Below are 18,097 nucleotides of genomic sequence, written 5' to 3'. Positions count from 1 at the left end.
CTGACACAATTTTCTGTCATTAGGAATTGTGGTAAACAAAACGACTCAATGCTGACTCACATCAAGACCAGGCTCCGTTACGTCGCCTGGCCCCCCGGGGCCGCCAAGGCCAAAGCTATCTGTGTGCAGCCGGGGATTCTGGTTGGAGTTGCGTGAATGCATGGGTCCTCCTGGGCCACCCAGATTGGAATTACCATGGAGAGGTTGATGCTGCTGTTGCTGCTGCTGCTGCGGCTGGGGCTGTTGCTGCTGCTGCTGAAGGGGGTTATGGGATGGGTCCATGCGACTAGAATGGGGAATCTACAAAAAAAACAAAACAAAGAAAAGGGAAGATCAAAGAACGATATAAGTGATTATTATGAAACTGTAAGTGCATACAGAGAAACGGAACGTGTGCCGAAAAGCAAAAGCTTTACATGTGTGAAATCTGTGGTTTAGAGGAGCAGCTGTCAGTGACATGGCTGAGGGTGCAGCAGGTCATGCTGTCGCCTCCAGAACCAGTCAAGGAGCTCTTACTCTCACATGCAGAACACAGGACCGTAAAGCCATCATCTTCTTTCACTGGATGCTATTAATGCAACTAATGCATGTTAATGGTATGAGGCATGTCCCGGTAACTTAGGGTTCAAATCAAGTTACTTAAGCCCAGAGTTGCATGTGTGGATATTAAAATGTTTTTTTTTTGTGAAATCCTGAAAAAAAAAACCCCCAACAACCTACAAATATCATGCAAAAATACTTGTTTTAGGCGTAAATGGTGTAGATGTGCTACCTGGCTGGACATGGGGTGCCCCACGGGTTTCTCAGGGGTCAGTAGGCCACTGGGAAGGTCAGCCTGGTAGGAGAGGGGCGGAGGCCCCGAGGAAAACTCGCCCAAGGTTGGAGTGCTGGGGGCGTTGGGAAAGTCTGAGAAGCCTGGCTGATTGGAATATCCCGAACCAGCTAAGAGACAAGGGAAATTAAAGGTATACTATCAGCATACTCAGAGAGAGTCAGTTCTCAGGCTAAAAACTTCAACTTAAAATCCTGAACTTCAAGATAGTCAGGTATTGCTCATCTGTCTATACAGCTATATCTATTAATATTCTATTTAATATTTTCCCACCCACTTGCTAGTTCTCTTCTATCTCACGCCAGCTATCGATCTGATTTGATCGAAGGAGTTCTTCCTCTAAAACGCATGAAGACAGCCACCAGTACCATGGGGCAGATCAATGAGCACGGAGGAGAGCTCTAACGCGTCTTCAATATGCATGATTGCAATGATGCATATCCGAAATTTGTCAGTGTGGATTCCCTAACAGACCCTACTGTGCTGTCCGGGGTCTGTTATACTCTCTGGGATTTGAACTCATGAGCTCCTTAGACAGTTGAGCCACTCACAGTGCTTCTAAACATTACTGGACAAGACAAATGTAGCAAAATATTATATTTAAATATAAATATTATAAAATTAATAACCTTGGCTGGGGTAATCGGGCGTGCTACTGCTGCCGCCTTGTGGTAAGGATTGGTAGGGTGACGAGGCCGGGCCCAACGCAGCGATCATCTCCATAACACTGGGCAGGATCATGTGACTGGGGCTGAGGGTGCGACATCGTTTCAGCGCTGGACCATCCGGATCCTCTTTAATATGCAGGTCAGGCTTCACAGGGACTGGCTTCCAACTACACACTGGATCGATAGTGATCTCCTCATAGTCCGAACTATAAAAACACATTCAGATTCAGGTTAAAGGGCACTTGAAATTAATTTACATTTTATTGAACTAAAGCCACAATGGTGTACAGTGACTTACTTCTGAATATAGATGAGAATGCCCAGCATATACTGATCCACTTCTAGTCCCTCCAGAAGAGCTGTCTTACTGCAAAGACCAGCGTGAGAAACTTGAGCATTTGAGCATTTCTACAGGAGTTCATTGAAACCAGTCCTTTTTCATAACTTGTGATGGTAGTTCTGGTTTTAACAGTAGGGTTGGAATTAAAGTGGCTGCTGGCACATTTTATTAAATCACTTTTCCCTTGTTTTGAAAGGGAAACCATGTGTTTTGCTTCCAGGGATTAATAAATAAGAAAGTGAAGAGAATAATACATGAAAGGCTGGAGAGCTAAGTCAAACTATTCCACTGTTGAATTGCTTAGCTAATAGTTAATCTGGACAATTTCCATGTTACTCATTTGACATTTGAACCTAGTTCTAATCGCAGCGTGTTTCACTTCCTACACAAGTTTAGTATCAGTGAGACGCTTTGCATATTTTGTTCTGTGACCTTTCAGTGGTGATGCAGGTATTCTTCAGGACCCTACACACTTTCAGCAAACACCGGATTTTTGCAGAAAGCATTATGCATAGACCACCAGTCAAAAGTTTGTGGACATGCGACTGAAACGTTTCTCATGATCTTAAAAATCTTTTGATCTGAAGGTGTGTGATTAAATGTTTGAAATCGGTGTTGTAGACAAAAATATAATTGCGCCAACATATTAATTTCTTTTATTAGAAAAGTAACATTTTATTTACAAAACAATATTTATTTAAACGGACGACTCTGAGGGGAAAATTCTGAAAAGCAGGAGATAAGTGTCCAGCGTCGGTGGGAACTCCTTTAATACTGTTTAAAAAGCATCTCAGGGAAATTCCGGGTGAAAAAACGCCAAGGATATATTTCTGGAAATTCTAGGTAAAAAGCGTGTCTACTTTGAAGATGCTAAAATATTAAATTATTTTGATTTATTTTGGATTTTTTATCACAACATCATTCTCATAATTCCATTTTTGTTACTCTAGAGTTTTGATGACTTTATTATTATTATTCTAAAATAAAATAAAAACGTAGTGTAAATAATAGTAAATAGACTTGAATGAGTAGAGAATGTCTAGTTTAAAAAACATCCACTTTGGAATATTATATGCATTACACAAAATGTATTGTTATTGATGTAACACTACAATATTTGTGTTATTGATGACTTGTCTGAAAAAGTCATTCACAGACTAGAGATTACAGCTGCATGGTTGTAGGAGCATACTGTACACTGCAGATTGAGTGACAATTTGTGCACAAGCATTATTCAAATCTTTATATTTAAATGTTTGTGGATTAATTCATTAGCTCACCCACTGGCAAGTACAACTCAAATATGATGCTGCCCAGTCCCATGTTTTTGGTTGGCTGGAAACTGTAGTAGCAGCTAATGTAATGTAATAACATGTGACCAGCTAGTTTGCTAGTCAAGTTAAAGTTTTATGATTGTTATCTTCCTCCAACAACTATTCTAATATAACACAATGTAATTTAAAAGTGGATTTTATTCCACCCCCTGTGTGTGAGATTTACTTTTTCACAGTAAGGCCAACATTTGCATTAAACTGTCCATCTGGATCAAGTGGTTGTGCACATTAAAAGGTTATACAGGGTGTTAACTGTGTCATTTCTGCTTTATAAGCTCACTTATCAAATGCGCAATCCATGCTTTTATGACCAAATGTACCTAAGGGAGTGAATTAACTATTAAATTTTTTTTGCGAGGTCGTACGTCCTCTAATTCTGTTCACGAGGTTAAATGTGGTGCACCTAAAAATGTCCCGACCCAACAGAAAAGAACTCGTACTTGCACACAGGACAGCGCCAAGTCCCTCTCTCACAGTTAAGCTGCAGGTACGACTCCAGGTCAAAACACTGTGGGGGGGAAAACACAGGCACTTTTACAAACCTATACAGCATGACATCATGCTAGAGGTAAAAACACCAGTAATTAGAGCAACTAGTGAGCAGGTTACTAGTTTACTCGCCTTAAAAAAAAAAAAAATTATAGGCAGAGCTCTGAGGAGCAAATATCCAAAAAAATATTTTGAAGTTCAAAAAACATGCTTAACATACCTTTTTCAGCTTGGTCCTAATCCCAACCAAACAATGGCTGAACTGGACTATAAGGTTTGCGATAACTCTCAATTTCAAATGGTATTCAGTGCACAAACATAGAAATCGGGAGTCAATCCCCTCATCCTCTCACCTGTATGTGCCTGCAGTCGTGGCCCCGAGCTGGAAGCTGGATGCGTCGGAAAGTGATCGGACACTTGAGGGAGACCTTGATGGCTGTCTGCTCCACGCCATCCTCGCCGTTTAGCCCAGGAGTTCCCGGTATGGTTCCGCTGCTGAAGTTCCTCTTGACTGGAAGCAGAAAAGTGAAGATGAATGACGGGGGAAAAATGAAAAATGTCATGCTTTTTACACAATATAAACAGAGAGCGAACTGGCACGACTGCGGCATACTTTTGGTGACACAGTGCTCGGCAGGCAGGAGCCTCTTCTTCATAAGACCCTGCAGCACAGAGCGCACTGAGGGCCGGTGGACCAGCTGCAGCACGAACAGATGAGACTGGAGAGGAGGAGAAAATATATTTCAAACTTAACATAGTATACTTTCTATCATAGTTATCACAGGCAGTATAGTAAGCTACGATATAATAAAGGCAAATGTCCAGTTTCCCAATACATCAGGATCCAGAAGATTACATTCTTCTTTTCTTAAGACCGTATTGCTTCATTTCGTTCTGTTCAACTCGCGTTAAAATACAAGGTTTACTCTATGTATAGTTTTGAAGGTGTTTCTTAATAAAAAAACAAAACTAACAGTTTTCATTTCTCTTCTTTCTTCACCTACCCAACTTTATAGCTCCTATATCCAAGCTCATATTTCGAACTCTAGGCCAGAGCCCTATCTTAGCAGGGATGTAACAGTTTGATTATAATCTTGGCTTTCAATTTCACTGTAAACACAAACTGAAGAGGTGTCAAAAAGCACATAAACACAAACACTTACACAGCAGCAGGCGGTGACGGTAATCTGGATGGTGTTCCGACCTGGCTGGCACACTTGTTTCAGGTAGAGGGGCTTGTGGGAGGTTTTGTTGTCGCCTCGCTCGATGGTGAGGGGCGTGGCATTCACGCTCACCTGCACCGAGGCCGGCCAGTTGGTGTTCATCTGCCGGTCCTCATGATGGTAGCATTTAAACTGCAACTCCAGGTCCGGCCTAAGTGAAAAGAAAGACTCGTCAGTACATACAGCGTATGTATACGAATGTATAAGTATGTGTCTGTATACAAACAATTTTTGACACAAAAAAGCAAGCATCTGTTGGAGGGGAAGACAGCTATATTTTTCAAACGTGGAAGTAAACAGCAAGGCAAAACCTGAGCACTATTAATAATAAGCAACTCCTCCGTTTTAACGACCAGACACGACAGTCCTGACCACTTGTTCTCTACTGGCTCACAAGACCAAGGCCTGTGAAATCATAGGCCAGAGTTCTAGATAAAGTTGGTGCGAATCAAAACTAACCCCCTACCCAAAACAAACGTGTCTCACATCCTGTGTCCTTTCCCCTTCTGAGAACTGTATTCTCATTTGGTCTGATCGTTGCTCAAAAGGCAGAAAATAGTAGTTAGTTATCAGGTGTCTCCTTTATATCGCCTCAGCAAGGAGTTGAAAACTGTCAATGCTATAGCTAAACTGTGATGTCGGCACCTGATGACTTTGTTTCTCTTTGATATGTTTAAATGTTAGGAGATGATGTGTTATATCAGTAGTGTAGTTATATGACACTGTTTCCACATTACTGTGCATTTTAAAGGCCACTGTTAGCTAGTGCTACCTTCAACCTAGATCAAAGTTTTCCCACTTACCATCCCTAATATATACTTGTATGTAGGATTTAAACACAGTAATCACTATGCGTTTAAATGACTAGAAGCAATAAATGTACACGAACGTGAGTTTAAGCCAGACTGTCAGAATTGGGAGATATATTTATGCAAAGATGCAAGACACCAAATGTTACAAGTATTCCAAGTACCAAATATATGATAGATGTACAGAAAGAGCAAATTTGTACAGTACTTGCTCATGGAGAATACTTAAGAGACAAACCATCGCTCAAAATTGCAAGGACAGAGTGAGAAAGTCCCAGAAGCTTGGGATTAGATCATGGGCTTAGACCCCGGTGTGTAGTTAGTGTGAACAGTGTGTCTGACCTCATCATAAGTGTCTTGTAGACGGAGTCGCGCAGCTGGAAGACGTGGTTGCTGACAGCCAGGTTGTGCTCCAGCCGGAAGGGTTCCAGCACCACCCCGTCCCGAACAGGGAAAGTCAGGCGCAGGTCATCGCTTGGGTTCCCTTGTAGACAGAGGACAGAGTTAGACCGAGCACTATACAGCGGGGGATATACGCATAAACATTTTTTTCAGTAAATATATTTCCAATGAGGTTATCCACATGAAATTTTCACCAGACTTTGGTATTAACTCAAGAAATCCAGAAATATAAAGAATTCACAAAATTAAAGTCCATAAATAAAGTTATGTGTAATAAAGTGGAATGGCACAGGAAAGAAGTATTGAAGAAGATAACTGAAATTGATATAATACTTAGTGGAGAAGCCTTTGTTTGTGATGACTGGAAATATATTTACTGAAAAAAATGTTGACGTATTCAACACTTATTTCACCCAATGTAGGTGCATGAAAAATTACTCCAGCCTTTTTTTTTTAAACCTGTATTTGTAGCACATATACAGTTACCACGGACAGAGAGAGAAAAGAGAAAAAAAATCTGATTACTACAATTTCTTATAAAGGAAATCTAAAGGCAGCTGCTGATGTATTCCTACAGAACGTTTTCATACATTTCTCAGTTAATCATAAAATCTGTAAAAATCTGTATAATTCATCCTTTCAGAGGTAGGACTACCTGACAGAGCGGAGAACTTGTATGGATATATAGGTGTGATCAGTCAGAGATACAACAAAACCTTTGGGGAAAGTATAAAATAACTGATATGTTTTTAAAAAAAACTGCACAAGAACAGCTTTCTCAAGAGTTAATATGGCAACTGTGATTTTAGTCCTCGTTATGCCAATAAGGATTGTTTTAAAGCAATCACTTTATTATAAATGCACTCAGTTGTCAAAGTAGCAGATGTTTCACATTTCCAAGAAAAAGAAGCAGCTGATGGCAACCCAAGTCAAATATAGTGATCTGGTAAATGTTTAAAATTTAGTAAAAACTGTGTACGGTGCTGTTTTCTAGTCAGTGTAATTATGTTTAGTAATATATCTGCATGTTGCGAACTGCTGTAATGAGTGCTGTAATTGACATGTAAGGCAGTATTGTGAAAGAATATATTGAGAAGGTATTAGCTCTGGTACCTGTAGGGGGCTGCATTGTGTTGATATTGGGCTTGACGTCAGGGAGGAAGGGAGACTTCACATCCTGGCCAGGCGACATATAGGGTGGCATTGAGCTGCCAGGAGTCATGGGAGGAGTAGGGTTTCCAGGCAGGGGTGAGCTGGGGTAGCCAGGCATTGCCCGCCCAGGCTGGGGAGAAGAAAAAAAACCTAAACATTTTTGATTACACACATACACAAAACTCAAATAGTACAACTACCAACAATGAACTGTTAACTTCACACAAAAAAATATTCTAATAACATTGCTAATAAAAGCTAGATTAGTCATTTGCAAATTACGTTATGTGAATCCATTGCTTCAGTGAGCACATTAGCATTTTTGGAGGAAGTGCTCCTTTGAGCCAGAGCATCCAGTGACAAAGTCCAATCAGGGTGGTTCTGAAATTGTTAAATATTAACCGGATGTGACCTGCATACCTATTTACAAGAATGTATCAACATAGACAGAAATACAAAAGGAAAGTGAGGAGAGAGAGAGAGAGAGAGAGAGAGAGAGAGAAGGGTCACTGACCCCGTTCACAGCCCCTTGGTTAAACGTGTTGTACCCTCCACCTCCACCCACTCCTGTGGCCAGACTCCCATGGTTGTTAGCTTGCCCGTTGAACTGATCTGCCTGAGAAACAAATAATTCTCTTAATGTCAGTAGATCAAAACATAATAAGTTATGTCAGCATGTATTGTATTCAGTACTGCTTGATCAGCTCACCTGATCGCCCTTTTGCTATTACAGAAACACACGTTCAATATTAGTGTTTACAAATAATACTGAAACTATTATTAAAGTGTATTTACCAACCAAAAAACACTGGTTTTAAGGCAACATTCGTATTTGTGGATCCTGTAAACCACAGAGCCGAATGGTCTTTTGCTGTGTGCGACATTTACAAAATCTTTTCATGTTCACTCAGGCAGTAGCACATATCAGATTCCGGCGTTTTCACGCTCACAAAGCAGCAGTTTGTCTACCACAAAATACAGAAGCAGGAACCGCCTCGCCACGAAATCTGATACTGCTAGCTTGCTACAGAGTGACACAAGCTGCTTGCAAAGAGACAACGCAAGAGTTACCAAAATCTTTCAAAATGTCTTCGGCTGTGATCGCAAGTAATCCATGGCTGTTTTACCTTGTAATATTGTCCTGGGTTTCCTGGTCCTGCAGGATACTGGCCCATGTTGGACTGCTGAATCGGCATCCTGTGGCCCGTGTAGGAAGGCGAAGGTGCTGATCGCTGTGGGCCGGGGCCATGGTACTGCATGGCCTGGCTGGGATAAGGACCCGCTGCTCCCATCCCGGAGCCATACTGCTGCCCTGGGAATCCCTGTGAGAGGAAACAGTCCCATGACTGAGAATAGATGAAATAGATCATGCTACTTGAAGACAGAGAGACCAGAGTGGAAATAACAATGCTGTGAAAAAGCGGCTTTTACTGAGATATATACATACATACATACATATATACATATACATATATACATATACATATATACATATAATAAATATAATAAAACAGTAGACTTGGTCAGTGTTACAAGCGTTAACAATATCTTTGATTGAGAGGAACCTTTCCTTAAGGTATTACTGAGAAGTTACCAAATAGTTTTGATGACTAGGAGGATCATCCTAGAATGAGAATGTGATGGAAGATCTTGCACAAAACACAATCATTGTAGAAACAAACCTGTATGGGTTTATTATAAATACGAGAAGAGTACGCTTATAGTATTTTATTACGCTCAAAACTTTTCACTCAATTCCAAAGACTGCGGCCATACTAAATTGCAGCCAACAGCTAAATTGGAACTGAGGCAAAAGAAGTACCTCCTCTCACTAACCTCAGAGTTGTAAGGGCGCTTCAGCCCCTGCTGGTGTCGTGGCGGAGGTCCCTGCTGCCCTCCGGGGTAACCGGAGTGTTGGGGCATACGCTGTCCCTGCGAACTGTACATGCCTCCCATAGAGGGGGGTCTGGATCCCACCATCCCAGAGGAGGCCATGCCTGGCGGGCCACGGGGTCCAGGGTGGGGCATGAACTGAGTGTTGTAAGAGGAAGCACCACCCATCTGCAAGGCCAAAAAAAAAGAAAAAGAAAAAAAAGGAGTAAAACAACAAAAAAGCCCCTACGCCCATCAGACCTAGCAGGCTTGAAACAATGGCTGGAGATTTGCCTGCCACTGACATGCACTGGGCACAGATAGGAAAACAGCAACTAGGTCACCATCATGGTCAATCAAATCCACACTCAACACCGCGGTTATGATGTGATGTCTACTGCTGGCCTGCCAGTTTGTAAAGTCTGTTTTTATAATGAGAAGGGGGCAGGGGAAACGTCTCCTTTTAGACTAATTAAAGCCATATTCTTGGATTGATAGTGTGATCTGATGCTCCACCAGCAGGGGGCATATTGAGTGCAACCATAAGCGTGTACCACACAATGGCATGCGAGGTTTCGAACACAAAGTGCTCAATGTGAAAAAGACATTTGAGCTGAAATATGTACACCTCCATCAACAAGCACATAACAGATGATATGCTCTTTGTTCTCCTTCCTGTTTTCTAAAATGAAGCAAGTGTCAAAATAAAAGTCATCTGGCTTTGGTCAAGTGACATTCCTTTTTCTGCAATAAAACATCCGCTGTGGTCAAATGTGAGCAAGGCAACCTGATAGCAGCTAAGCATACAAAGACAAACAGGAGATGCTCCTTACAGGCCCGTAGTTCATCTCCTGGTTCTGCTTTTCCTGTATTGCAGCAACAGTCGCCGTGGCGGTGGCGGTTGCTGTGGCAGCGGCAGCGGCGACGGCAGCAGCGGCGGCGGCCTGGGTGAAGTCGGTGGGAGGGCGAACGCCGTGAGGAGGCATCCCGAGGGAGCCTCCACCATTATTGGGGTAACTAAAAACACAGGGCGCAAACACAAACAAGCTGTCATTCATGATGGCTCACATCATCTCCCATTCAACACAACAGGAGACCATTACTGGTCGTGTTGAAAAACAGATGTTTCATATTTTGGAACGTGGTGTGTGAGCGTAGCTGATTATGCGTGTTGCTATGCAAAGTAGAAAGCCTCATCGTTGAAGTGTTCCGTAGAGCAAAAGCAAATGATCAGAGCCCAAAGATATATTGCTATGCAAAACACTATCGGGAGGGGAAAAAAAACCCAAAACAATGTGTGAGAGTGTGTGTGTGACTGGGTAGGTGAGTCAGTGCAGGGGCGGGACTCCTCTCTGACACACACCAAGGCGAGGGCATGCTCAGCCCCCGCAGTAGTGACGCTGAAGCAAAACACTGATGTCGTCCTACTCCCTCACCACTCAAGGCCTAATCATAGCCTCTGTGAGTGTGAATTAACACCAGAACCGTGGGCTCCTCTTACCTGCCGCCATACGCAGGTCCGGTCGGGTAGCCCCCGCTAGGCCGGCCATACATCCCCTGCTGCATATAGCCCTTGTTGGGCTCCGGGTAGCCCTGCTGCCCCATGAACTGGGGAGAGTTCATGCCAGGGCTATTGCCAGGCATCATGTGACCACCAGCTGAATTGCCACCCGGTCCCATAGGAGCACCAAATACCTAATAAAGAGAGAAAGAGTACATTGTTCATTTATTTGCTTCTCTGCGATTAGCAATTTCTAGACTAAACTCGACAGTTAAAAAAAATGAAAAGTAGAACACTATTACACCAAGGTGACTGGACCAGAAATACCATCCAGAATACATCGTCATGAAAAGCTTTAGCAGTTTTATTGTTGGTCGTACCCCAAAGCCCGATATCCACAACGATTCAAAATGACCAGGAGAACAGAAAACCTTTATAGAGTTCAACTGAATATTACAGACCAACTGAAAAAATCCTGCACCTACAACAATGGCATTTTCCATTGCACTGGAAGTACTTCGGGGTGTGCGGTTATAGGAAACTAATCAACAAACAGAGTGGCGTGATGCGGCCTGACACACAAGAGTTATTTTCTAATAAAAGTGCATCCTATCCAAAGTGTTTTATTCCTCGTACAACGCGACACTTTGCCAACGATTAAAATTTGTAACTATTCATAAATGACACACTACGCATTTTTAACTGTTTATAGTTACGTTTAATGTAACGTCCATGAGACAGTTTGTGTCATTCTGTCGTTCCCTCATCAGTCTCTTTTTTTTCTCTCTTAAAGTTATGAGACAAAAAAAATGCAGCTTGTCACGTTACGGAGAAGAGCAAAGTCATCTTCTGAATACCCGCTTTCCCGTGGAGGAACACTTCCTGTCTGTTAGAAAGCGCTGTCTCGTGGACGTTACATTACTGGCACTGGAGACTCCTTTCATAAATGTTAAATAAAAGTCTCCTTACAGAAGACATTTTTCTTACCAACAATTTTTAATCTGTTTTTTAATTTTTTTAATTAACATTGGATTATTTAGATCATGCACCCCACATGCAAATGAGCTGTTACTATGGAAACTATAATGTATTTGAAAAGAACATTAATATAAACCTGTAATATGAATTACAGTCAGAATTACTGCTGTTACAGAAATTTAATCAACTTCTGGCCAATTCAACAACGCTGTGGTACAAATCTATTTGAAATGAAATCTCTCTAGATGCTGATGAGGCCAGGCTTACCTGGCTGGGTGAAGGACTGGTAACCCCCCACACTGTGGTTACCACAGACAGGGAGCCGGGGGGCTGGTTGGTGCCTTGCTGCCAGGACGCTGGGTCATAGGGGTACGAGCCGTCACTGTGGGAGGGCAGGCAATGACGCCAAGGTAAGGATTAGCGGAAGAGACAGAAATGCTAGCCTTTCCCTCTTTTTCCTTCTTTGTGTTCACGCTGCTCCCTTTTGACCATGTGACTGGGCAGGTGGTGAATGTTTGATTTACCTACTGTAGGCTGATCTGATTGCCGAATCGACAGGGTTGAAATGGCATAATGGAGTTTTACGCTCATGTCTTCATGCGATACTGACATATATGGTGTTAACAGAGTCAGTGTGTGAAGGAGATCGAGAGAGAAAGCATGTGTGTACGTGTGAGTCTGGAAGTCTTTGTGTGACTTGAATGTGCTACAGCCACATGCTCTAGAGGTGCTCGGCGCAATGTTTCCATGGCGACTACAGTCACTTAGAGACAGGAAAGAGTAGCGATGCCAAGGGAGGGGTGTGTGTGTATGTGTATGTGAGAGAGAGAGAGAGAGAGAGAGAGAGAGAGAGAGAGAAAGAGAGAGTGTGTGTGTTAACGTTCACGGATGTGTGTATGTGTGTTAGAGTACCTACTGTTTTCTGTATAACTGGATCAAACCAGATTGCTCTCATTTAATCTTTCCAAAATTAGCCAAACTACATTAGGCGGTGCAGCAGATGGAAAGTGGAAAAAATACAGCTGGTAGAAAATATCAGAGTGTGAATACACACATCTCATTTTTGCTTTGAAATGAAACTGAATGATTAATTCTGTTAGCGTGTAAGCATCCTAAAGACAAAGACCAAAAGATTTCCTGTGTACACCACAGAGCTTAGTGCTTTTACTTGCACCAGGGTCTTCATCAGAAAAATACTTGTGCTTGATATTGAGATTATTTGTCATAATAGCAAAAATGGCACAGAGAATATCAGGAGCTGAAGGACTATGTAGCTGAAATCATACTCGAGCATACTTTCTGAAAGAACTGAGTTGACAATAAAAGTGTTTTTTTAATTTATTTATCTTAACGGTTAACCTTGAGCACCCTTTCACACTCGATATTAACAGCACCGCAGTGGAAGCCCCAGAGCCCTGATGAACGTTTTTCCAGCTCAACCAGCGGTCATTTATCGCTGGCCTGCGACCCACAGGATATTGGGGCTGTACAGTGGCTCTGAGTGATGGCCTCCAGCGGTTGGTGGTCGTCGCTGGATTAGTGGAGTCGAATGAGCAGACCAGTTTGCCATCAGTGGCACAAAGCATTCCATGGGAGACTGATGATTTTTTTTTTTCTGAAAAGAAAGAAAGAAAAAAAAACCCCCCAAAAAACCACCAGATGCTCTTCTATCATACCTCCCCCCTCCCCTCCCCTCCCAACAGCCTCACATCAACCCACCCGCAATGAAACAGGAAACCGCTGTTCCGGAGCCAAACCCAAAGGCGCCCAATCAACACAAAGCTGACAGCACAGCCAATCAGAATTCAAATCGACGGTGAGGCACATCTGAGGCTGGGCGAATGACAGGCGAGTATTCGGAATGCTGTTGAGGAGTAGTGAAGCCGTCGCCACTGCGGTTCTTTTCTACAGCCAATATTCACTTTTCGTATTTGCTTAATTATGTTCCCTCACTTACGTACTAAATCCTGGGCACAAAGAGCACTTGTACAGGAATCAGATCTATTGACAGAACTCTACGCTACAGTTAATATAAATAAATCTCAGATATTAATTACTACATCGTAAATACTAAATGTACGTCTGTGTGCTACATCAGCGATACCGAGAAGTAGCCAGAAGGGCTTCACATCTCGAGCATGTGGCTTTTGAGTGTTCTGGGAATGCGAGGAAACAAGTGACAGATCAAGAAATTCAGGGGCTCAAGTACGCCATCTTAAAGGAGGAAGTGTGTGTGGGTGACGTGTGGAAGAGAGAGCGAGAGAAACAAACACACACACACACACACACACACACATACACACATACATATATATATATGTATACACACACAAAATGAACTGATACATGAAAAAAGCAGAGCAGACAGTTTGTTCATGCACACACACACACACACACATTGCACGCACCTGTGTGGCGTTGGAGGCAGGGCAGGTTTCATGGAGTTGATGGGGTTCATCGGAGGAACGTGGGGGTCAGCTGAGAACCCCGAATCACCTCAACCTGGCAGGCAGTCTGATAGAGAGAAAGACAAAATGTCAGATTGACTGAAACAAAAGGTGGTTGTTTTTTTTCTCGTTATGAGTCACTGAGGGCATGTGAATGCAGTTGCGTTGTGCAGCTTCACTTCGATAGCTGCAGTTCAGCCCCTTTGGCAGAACGGGTTAATCACCAAGCACAGCGCACTGGGACCCATCTCCACTCACCCCCACGTTTCAATAACACACATTTCGCATGCATTGCTCGACTGCTTCGCCGATCGCAGCACTAAAATGAAAGGACACAAAGAATCCGCTTTCCCAGAAAGCACACATCACCACAATCACTCTCAGATTCCCCTCAGTGCCGGGGATGAGAGAGGACTCGTTTCAGGCTGGAAAGCTCAAGAAGACAAAAGAAGAAACAAAAGACTGTGATTGTGCGCGTGTGTGTGTGTTACTAGAGGGATCGGGCCGATAGATTTTAGCTGCATTTGTGGACAAGCGAGTACGCCCTGCTCCAAACACCACTGGCTGGCTGTAGATTCCTCCTCTCCATCGCGAGAGAGGGAGAGAGAGAGAGAGAGAGAGAGAGAGCAGGAGGGAGGGAGGGAGACGATGGAGCTATTTATAGCGCTTTGATTTCAAAAGGAAGAGAAAAATGCAGTGTGGAAAAAGCAGCTCAGGATCTCGTGGCGGTCTGTGTGCGATTCGAGCCCTCCTTGAAGATAATGCCTTCAACCCCCCATCAATAATTCAGAGTGACCGGGGGAGCTCGTTTGAAGAAGAGGTGGCTTTGCTGGTTCTTGTTGGGCTTTATTTGGACGTACGTGTGTGAGGATTGCAGTCGTTAAGTAATGACAACACCCCCACCTCCAAACACACACACACACACACATGCACACATCCTTTCATCAGAGCATTATCCTATCCCTTTCTCTTGTTCAAATCTTCCGTGTCTTTCTCCTATCTAGAGGGTAAGCACCATTAACAGACATGCTAATTTGCTGCCAACATCAGTGCCTGCCACCCCCCCCTTCTCCTCCTCCACCCCCTTCTTTCCGTACAGATTTAGGTCAGACGCCCTACAGCTTGAAAAAGAGGGATGAAGAAGAGGCTGAGCGGGGAGGAGGGGAGAGACGGAGTTTATCCGCGAGAGGGTCACCTACAGGGATAATGAGGAGAAGAAGAGAGGGAGAGACATGATGTGTGCATATATACGAGTGCGTGATTAGTAACAGAAAGAGAGGAGTGGGGAGGTTACATGGATGAGCTCCTCCAAAGTCATGTTTTGATAACCACTTGATTGAAGCAGGCTTAATAATAATAATAATAATAATAATAATAATAATAATATTAACATGCTCGCACTGGCCTCTTTTTCAGCCCCGTGCCAACACACGGTTTGTTCAAGCTTTGTCTTCCCACACTCTTCCAACACTTCACAAGTGCGTGGATGCTTTTGTGCATTTGTGTGCCTCCTAACGATGCCTGAACGCCCTCACCGTGCTTTATAACGTCTCCATTTAATTAATGTCCGCCAAGCGGCTGATGGACTGAACGGTCTGTGCTTAATTAGGCCTGCACTTGAAAAGCCAACCTCTGTGATTATTAGCGCAGTGCATTCGAGAGCCCCTTCAGCGAAAGAGCAGCCATCCAAGCTGGTACTACAGATTACAGTAACGCATCTGCTGGCGTGGCTAAACTCGCGACACTGCAGCGTTCTCTCGCTCGCTCTCTCTCTCAATCCCTCATAAACCATGCACACTGCCTTCTGAATGAGCAGTCTGAAGTGCAGAAAGCATAAGCTATGTGTCATGGCGGCAACCACACACACACACAGAGCTCGGCACCATGCAGACAGCACGCATGCGCGCACGCGCACACTCAAACCACTTGATCTTATTCACGAGCGCCTAGGTAACACACACTTCAGCATCCTGATCTCAGTCTCTCCTCGTTCTCTTTCTATGTTTGTGTGATGGATAACGGCACAAACTGTTCTTTACTCCGCGAGGAACAGAACACGCTGTTCTTTCTTTCACTCTTTCCAAGGTGGATTTTATCCATCTCTCATTCCTCCCCCTGCCCGCAGTGCCCAGATCCTGCTGCTGTGTAACACACCCCCCTTTCCTTCCATCACCAGAGCACACATGCTTACAACCATCCCCTCCTTCTTGTGAAACCTCAGTGTCCACCCTCCTTACGCTGCCCTTCCACTCTGGTTTTTTTCTGTTAGTGTCGCAGGTCGTGTCCTCCGCTCGCACAACAGGAAGATTTGAGCAGAGACACTCGAGCCAGCAATGTAGACAATAAAAAATAAATCAGTATAAAAGTCTAATATGTCATCTATTACAGCACAGTTCAATTAAACAAGCATGTGCACTGAGCATTTACTAAAATGCCTCCTCTTTTCGAGCTGGAAGCCTGCAGGCCTTTTTATTTCTGATAGACCGTAGAAACGGCTGTGTGTGTAAAACCCGAAGTGCAGATTCAGCTCTCTGAGGGGACGGAGTGTTTCAAGTGCACAACCACGTAGCGGAGCAGAACAGAGACCCGGTAGGAAAGAGAGGAGAGATCCAGATGAGGACGGGTTCCCTTTTGAGTCTGGGTCCTCTCAAGGTTTCTTCCTCGTAGCGTCTCAGGGAGTTGTTCTTTGCCATTTTAAATTAATACGTTTAAAATCTATATCCTGAATTTATACATGTCTGTAACGCTGCTTTGGGACAATGTCCCCTGGTAAAAGCACTATACACATAAAACTGAATTGGACTGAAGATCCTATACCAGTAAACAGGGATTTAAAACAACAACACCACTGCTGGTGAAAAGCAAGTCCAGGGTGGATCTCCATGTTTGACCTGTAGGGCTACTGTTTAATAGGATCAAGCTAAAACAACAGAAGTCTGTCTCTACTTCATCAAATGGATATTTTTTTGTAATGTCTACTCAATCACAAGTCAATAATGCAAAATGGAGCGTCACTAAAGACAAAATGACCCACTTGAGACTGCCATCCAAAATCTGCCATTTGTTCGCATGCCAAGCCCGAGAGCAACTCTAGTCATGTGATCAAGAAGCAGCCCCTCCCCCTTTGTGGCCCCAGGCTGGAGAAGTGAAGTTTAGAGGCCTCCAACACACACACACACACACACACGCGCACACATGCACACACACACACACACGCACACACACATGCACACGCACACACACACGCACGCACACTTAAGAGCAGAGACACATGGGGGAGGGTAGCCAGGGGGAAGGGGATTAGGAGCCACAGGAAGACTGGGTCTGATAACACATTCCTGCACACACACAAATTGATAATAAGAGAAAATAAGCAAACCAAACAATTTGCGATGGATGCCATCTCCCGAGATCAGTCCTACACTGAGAGAATCGGAGGAATTTTAACACTCAAAAGTATTTTTAATTGCAAAAGCGGAATACCACCAGCGCAGGGGTCTTGAAGCGCCTCGTTTATCACGACGATTACTCTTCAAAATGTTAGCAATTCACACCTGAGTGCTGGGTCCATTTTAAGCAGACAGCTACCAACAACGCGTTTGCCTGGAGGACATGAACGCCTGAGCGTCAATAAGGACCAACAGAAACGGATTTCCTTCCTCATTGTTTACCAGCGAAAACCTGCAAGCTTCTTGCTATTGCTAGGGTCTGGTAGCTTTTGTTCCTCGGAGCACGGCGAGGAACCGTGTGCCGTGTATTTGAGCTTTTGAAAGGAGATGATTGTGAATTGGAATCCTGACAACGTCCTAGCCGTCAGTGTCTGGTTGTGCGCTCTGGGTGAGAGAAGGCAGCGGTTTGTAAAAAAATGTGCTGGTTGGATTCGCATATTATAGGTTGGGGAACTGGGAATGAGTGAAATGAAAATCCAAATTTAGCGAGTAAACAGGCTTTAAAAAAACATAGATGGCATGAACCTCAAACTTATCTATATAGCACGGTCCACGTGTTGTCACAGTGCACAAGTTTTTGTTGCCCTAAGAGAGTGATGAA

At 43.6% G+C, this 18,097-nt stretch overlaps 1 protein-coding gene across 2 annotated transcripts in view; it reads right to left on the bottom strand.

Annotated features, from left to right (window-relative positions):
- The window catches only part of zmiz2 (zinc finger, MIZ-type containing 2), a 41,613-nt gene that overhangs the window by 2,516 nt on the left and 21,000 nt on the right, over positions 1–18,097 (bottom strand). For both annotated transcript variants that reach the window (XM_053644842.1, XM_053644841.1), the window contains 17 exons: positions 14,009–14,114; positions 11,868–11,982; positions 10,623–10,816; positions 9,955–10,138; positions 9,086–9,310; positions 8,377–8,571; positions 7,764–7,865; positions 7,211–7,379; positions 6,038–6,179; positions 4,827–5,037; positions 4,277–4,382; positions 4,017–4,174; positions 3,615–3,682; positions 1,799–1,867; positions 1,462–1,706; positions 773–942; positions 61–300 (listed from right to left, as the gene is read on the bottom strand). In XM_053644842.1, coding sequence (XP_053500817.1) covers positions 61–300; positions 773–942; positions 1,462–1,706; positions 1,799–1,867; positions 3,615–3,682; positions 4,017–4,174; positions 4,277–4,382; positions 4,827–5,037; positions 6,038–6,179; positions 7,211–7,379; positions 7,764–7,865; positions 8,377–8,571; positions 9,086–9,310; positions 9,955–10,138; positions 10,623–10,816; positions 11,868–11,982; positions 14,009–14,058 — 2,643 coding nt within the window. In that variant the 5' untranslated portion in view covers positions 14,059–14,114. The remainder of the gene's footprint in view (positions 1–60; positions 301–772; positions 943–1,461; positions 1,707–1,798; positions 1,868–3,614; positions 3,683–4,016; positions 4,175–4,276; positions 4,383–4,826; positions 5,038–6,037; positions 6,180–7,210; positions 7,380–7,763; positions 7,866–8,376; positions 8,572–9,085; positions 9,311–9,954; positions 10,139–10,622; positions 10,817–11,867; positions 11,983–14,008; positions 14,115–18,097) is intronic.

The sequence above is a fragment of the Ictalurus furcatus genome, chromosome 16, assembly GCF_023375685.1.
Source record: "Ictalurus furcatus strain D&B chromosome 16, Billie_1.0, whole genome shotgun sequence".
In the NCBI taxonomy this organism is placed as follows: Eukaryota; Metazoa; Chordata; class Actinopteri; order Siluriformes; family Ictaluridae; genus Ictalurus; species Ictalurus furcatus.
Note: the sequence above shows the minus strand (reverse complement) of the source record. Positions and strands in the feature narration are given on the sequence as shown.